Here is a 5566-nt window from a genome sequence, read left to right on the forward strand (position 1 = left end):
ATCCTCTGTTTTTTTTTTTTTTTGTATAAATATTTTTATTGTTATTATTATTTTCTTCTGATTATACATTTTCTTATTCCATCATTTTCCAACATTTTCTCCCCATCCTCCCCCCCTCCCCCAGTCTATTGTTTTTAGTCCTTTTCTCTCAGCCAGGGGCATAGTGTTTGGAGCTTCCACTGAACGTCGTTCCTTTGTTCTTCTTCCATCCATCTCCAGTATACGGTCCATTTCTCTTGAATTGTCGCTGTTTTTTCTTCCCACGGCTTGTCTTGGTTAGTTTCGAAGATTATCTCTGCCTGAATAATTTCAAACACATAGTTAAGCCAGTTTCTCTCTGTCCATTTGCTTGCATCTTTCCATCCTGCTGCTATAACTGCTTTACCTGCTAAAACCATTGCTTTCAGTAACCCTTGGTGCCTTCTCTCTATTGTCTCCACTCCTATTGTACTTATCAACATTAATTCGAAATCTATGTTTATATTTACTGCAAATAATCTATTCATTTTCCCTACTATATTTTTCCAAAAAGTTTTAACCTCTGGGCACTCCCACCACATGTGTGAATACCACCCTTTTACATTTTTACAGTGCCAACAGTTAGGGCTTAATCCTGGAAACATATTTGCTAGCGTTGCTGGGGTTCTATACCATTTGGTAAAAAATTTTAATTCCAGTTCTTTAAACTTATATACTTTAATCTTTTTAATTTCATTCATAAGTTTTATAGCTTTTTGCTCTGTTATTTGTGTTTCTTTCTCCCATTTTCTTTGTAATTGTATAATTGTTTGTTCCTTATCTGAAATCATTTTCCTATATATTGCCCCTACCAATCCTCTCTTATTTTGTTTCATTCTTTTGTATATCTCTTCTATTGGTTCTTCTGTACTTATATTCCCATCCTCGATTAGCTTCTTGACTTTCTTGTATAGACCTGCTATTTTCAACCAATATCTTACTCCTATCTCTCCCTCTAATGCTTGGAGTGACTTCACAGTTCCTCCAATACACATATCTTTTATTCTTCTCAATCCTTTTTCTCTAAGCAGTTCCCACCATCTATGATCTGTACTATCTTTTTCTAAGGTCTCTATTGGTGCCCATCTAGATATGCCTTTTAACCATTTTTGTCGCCATTTCTTCCAAATTCTCAATGTATTTCTTCTAGGCCCCATCTCTAATTTATCTTCTCTTTCCCCTTTATTTGTAAATATCCCATATTTCCCTATTCCTTTGTTTGCCTCATTTTCAAATTTGACCCATTTCTGATTTGCATCTTCCTCTATTTCTAAAAGTGTTTTCAGTTGAAACGCTTCGTAGTAACTTACTATGTCTGGTACACCCCACCCTAGTTCTGAACTATGGCTATATATTATTTTTTTTGAACTTCTGGTTTTTGTACTACCAAATATCCATTCCCTTATTGTTGCATTCCATTTCTCCAGTGTTTGTTTGGTAATCTCTAGTGGTAGTACTTGAAATAAATATGTTAATTTAGGTATCCAGAACATTTTTACACTCCTGATTCTGGATGTTATATTTAGGGGCTTTCTTTTCCATCTTTTCCTATCTCCTGCTATTTTTTTCCAAACATTTTTAAAGTTTTTCTCTACAATCTTATTTATATTCTGATATATTTCTATTCCTAAATATCTAAATTTCTTGACTCCCAATCCTATTTTAGTTAGTATATTAATTTCTTTCCTTTCCTTTCTACTCACATTATGGTATAATACTTCTGATTTCATCATGTTAATTTTTAGTCCTGACATTGTTTCAAAATCCTCTAGTATCACCTTTGTCTCTTTAATTCCTTCTTTTGGGTTTGACATCATTATTATTATATCGTCTGCAAACAAATTAATCTTCATCTCTTCTTTGCCGATCTTACAGCCTTCTATCCTTCCTGAGTTCCTAATTCTTTCTGCTAATTGTTCTATCGCCATTATGAACAAAAAGGGTGAAAGCGGGCATCCTTGTCTTACTCCCCTAGTAATTGGAAATTGCGCAGTATGTTCCCCATTTATTCGCACCACTGCTGAGCTTTCTCTATATATTTCCTGTATGGTTTTTATAAATCCTTGGCCAATGCCATATTTCGACATTATATTCCACAGGAATTCATGAGATAATGTATCGAATGCTTTGTATACGTCTAGTTTAAGCAGACCTATTTTCCCCAATCGACAGTGACTTAATACATTTAATATATTTCTAATCGGGTGTGCTATACTTCTATTTTTAACAAAGCCATACTGATCTTCTTTTATTACTTTAGGGGTAATTTTTTTAAGTCTATTAGCCATTATTTTTGCAAAGATCTTATAGTCCTGATTTAATAGGCTTATTGGCCTATATGAACCCACTTCCTTGGGGTCCTTCTGTGGTTTTAATAATATTGTTATTTCTGCTTTCCTCCAAGTGTTAGGTGCCTTTCCTCCTTTTAGTATATCGTTAAAGACTATGCATAGTTCTGGTGCTAAAATTTCCCTCATTTCCTTATAGAATTCCGCTGTGAATCCGTCCATACCTGGTGATTTACCTATTTTTAAACCCTTTATTGCTTGCTCTATTTCTTGCGTTGTTATTTCCTCTTCAAGGCCTCCCTTTTCCGTTTCTGTAAGTTTAGTTTCTATTAATTCCTCAAAGTCCACGGTGTTCTTTTTTTTATATAGGGTCTTATAGAAATCCATAAAGGTTTCCTTGATCTCTTCTGGTTTCTGTGTTATATTCCTGTTTACCCTAATGGCTCTCACCCTTTGCTTGTCTCTTTTGCTTTTTAAATAGTTTGCTAGTCTTTTGACTGAATTTATTGAATTCCTCTGGAATTCATCTCTTACCATGACTTGTTTTTTCCATAGTGCCCTTGAGTCTAATGAATCTAATTGTTTCTTTAATTCTGTAATTAGTTTGTTTCTATTGTGACAAAATTTTTGTAATTGCTGTTTTTGTAGATTCTCTAGTTCTTGTATCTTATCATTTCTTACAGAGTACCATCCTTTTTTTAATTCTTTCTCTTTCATTATACACTGACCCCTAATTACAGCCTTGGCTGCATCCCAAAGCATGTCTGTAGTTACTGTTCCTCTGTTCTCCTGAAAGTATAGTTTTATCTGGTTTTCCATATACTGCTTATCCTTTCCTTTAGACATTATCATGTTATTATATCTCCATGTTTTCTTTTTTACTTTGTCCCAGTTGATCTCTATTTCTAAGCTAATGGGGGCATGATCTGAAATCCATATTGGGTGTGTAACTATATTTTTTGGTTCCCATTTACCAAATTCTTTAAGTATTATGAAGTCTAAACGTGAAGCTATTTTATGTCTATTTGAAAAAAATGTCGGTTTTGGCGCCAACCCCAGTGCTTCATATGCTTCTATTAAACTCCATTTTTTCCACCATATCACATTATTTTTAGTAATATCTAAATTACAATCTCCTGCTATCAGCAGTTCGCCTTCCGCAAATTTCTGTATTTTTGAGAAAATTTTTATTAAAAATCTTTTTTGTCCTTTATTGGGGGCGTATATATTAATGAATGTTATTAATTTGCCTTCAAATAAACATTTAACAAACAGATATCTTCCCTCCTCATTTGCTATTATTTCTTTTATTTTGATATCATGCTTCTTATGTACTAATATTGCCACTCCCCTTGCCTTAAATTCACTTCTAGCCTCAGCCAGCACCACCCATGCTGGGTCTTTAAACAATGGTTTATTATCTCTCTTCGGTTTGTGTGTTTCCTGCAGGTACATAATGTCTATGTTCTGTTGTTTTGTAAATCTGGAGAGTCTGTATCTCTTTAAATCAGAGCTCATACCATTTACGTTCAGTGTCAGCACTTTTAACCTTTTAGCCATACTCTTTTACTCTAAGTTTACCTCCCCCCCCACGCTGAGAGTTAATTCTTGTTCTGTTAACTTTGCTTACCCTTCTTCCCTTCCCTCCCCCTTCCCACTTTCCCCCTTGTGTAGAGCTCTTGTTTGAGGAGGAACAGCTCATCCTCTCTCTACACCTTCAGGTGTGTGCACCCCCCCCCGATAGCTTATTTCTTTCCCATTACTAGTGACCTTTTGTTTAATGGATACTTCCCTTAATTTTCTGCCACTAGGAGCTTGTCCTTTGCCTCTTTTCCTGGTGCGTAGAAGGACCTGCTTCCTCATCGTCTGTTATTGCCGTTTCCTCCATCTCTATTTGCTCTTCCAGGTTCCTTGTTTCAAGCCCCATCTTCTCCAGTAGTTTTACTGCCTCTTGTGGATTCCTTGCACTTAGTCTTTTTCCTTCTTGAAAGATAATTATAGAGGCTGGGTACGCCCAGCTAAATTGTATTTTATTATCATAAAGTCGCTGAGCATATGGTTTCATTAATCTCTTTTGGTTCAGCGTGTCTTGGCAAAAATCTTGTTGAACGTAAGTTTTTTTTCCTTTGTAGTTTAATCCCTTAATTTTTTTTAAGGTTGAATATATCTGGTGTTGTTTTTTTTCTCCTGCAAATTTTACAATTACTGGGCGGGGTTCCCCCCCTCTTCTTTTCGTTTGCAGCCTGTGTGCTCTCTCTATTTGGTCTTCCTTCAATTCTATCCCCTGTTCTGATATCCATTCCACCAAACATTGCTCCAATTTCTTTTGCCCCACGTCCTCTGAAATTCCATGTATTATCATGTTCGCCCGTCTACTTCTATCTGACAGTTCCGCGGTCTGTTTTTTCAACTGAATGATTTGCTCCTTGTTATCTTTGGCCATGCCCTTTGCCTCTATGGCTAATTCTTTCACTCCCCTGATTTCTTCTTTAATGTTTTTAAGCTCCTGTTTCACTTCTCCAATTTCTTTTGATATTTTTTCCTGTGAGGCTAACATTAAGGCTTGAAATTGGGCAATCTGTTCAGATAACGACTTCACTGTCGCCATTTTGATTAATTAGCTGCCTACAGCTTCTCTCTCTTTAAAGGTTGATAACTTTCCTCTTACCCTGCCAAGCCACAAGTTCTTCGGCACTCCTTGTTCACTGTTCTTTTAGAGACCTCTGAGGCTGTTCTCTGGCAGTTTAGTGAGATTAATCTCCTCTTCTAGGTCATTAATCTTTCGTCAGTTCAAAGCGGGGGAAGCAACGGCGTCTGTTTTTCAGAGCATGCGCACACCTCCTCTCCCGACCATCCTCTGTTGACACCTCGTAGGAGGTCAGGACCTTGACTCCGGTTATGCGGCCCGTGATCCAAGGGGGTCCCGACCCGTAGTTTCTGAGAAACACTGGATCCCCTGGAAAGAATCCCCTGGGAGCCTCCCGCTGTTCGATCAGTCCCCTCGAGTTCGGTGCCCGGTCGGGGTGAAGCCGATCCAGCAGCATTGTCGGGCGCCGGCCCATTAGCAGCTCGGCGGGGCTGTGACCTGTGACGGGGTTAGGCATTGTCCGGTAGGTCAGGAGGAATTGGACGAGGCGGAACTCCCAGTCCCCTTCGGAGATCCGGCTAAGGGCTTCCTTTGTAGTTCAAACCATCCGCTCTGCCTGACCGTTGGTTGTGGGGTGGAAGGGCGCTGAGTGGATGTGCCTGATCAGATTCCT

General features: G+C 37.9%; 1 protein-coding gene across 2 annotated transcripts; it reads right to left on the bottom strand.

The window, feature by feature from the left end:
- Window positions 1-238: 238 nt before the first annotated feature.
- Window positions 239-4968, bottom strand: LOC107106225 (uncharacterized protein PF11_0207-like). 2 transcript variants are annotated; one of them, XM_015406337.1, is made up of 2 exons: window positions 4099-4968; window positions 239-299 (listed from the first exon to the last, which is right to left on the bottom strand). In XM_015406337.1, the coding sequence occupies exon 1, from the start codon at window positions 4912-4914 to the stop codon at window positions 4114-4116; it is 801 nt and encodes a 266-aa protein (XP_015261823.1). In that variant the 5' UTR covers window positions 4915-4968; the 3' UTR covers window positions 239-299; window positions 4099-4113. The 2 variants fall into 2 exon arrangements, with proteins under 2 accessions (XP_015261823.1, XP_015261822.1); XM_015406336.1 differs by having other exon boundaries at window positions 244-299; window positions 4077-4968.
- Between the last annotated feature and the right edge of the window lie 598 nt (window positions 4969-5566).

Source organism: Gekko japonicus, unplaced genomic scaffold (assembly GCF_001447785.1).
Source record: "Gekko japonicus isolate JY-2015 unplaced genomic scaffold, Gekko_japonicus_V1.1 scaffold2192, whole genome shotgun sequence".
Lineage (NCBI taxonomy): Eukaryota > Metazoa > Chordata > Lepidosauria > Squamata > Gekkonidae > Gekko > Gekko japonicus.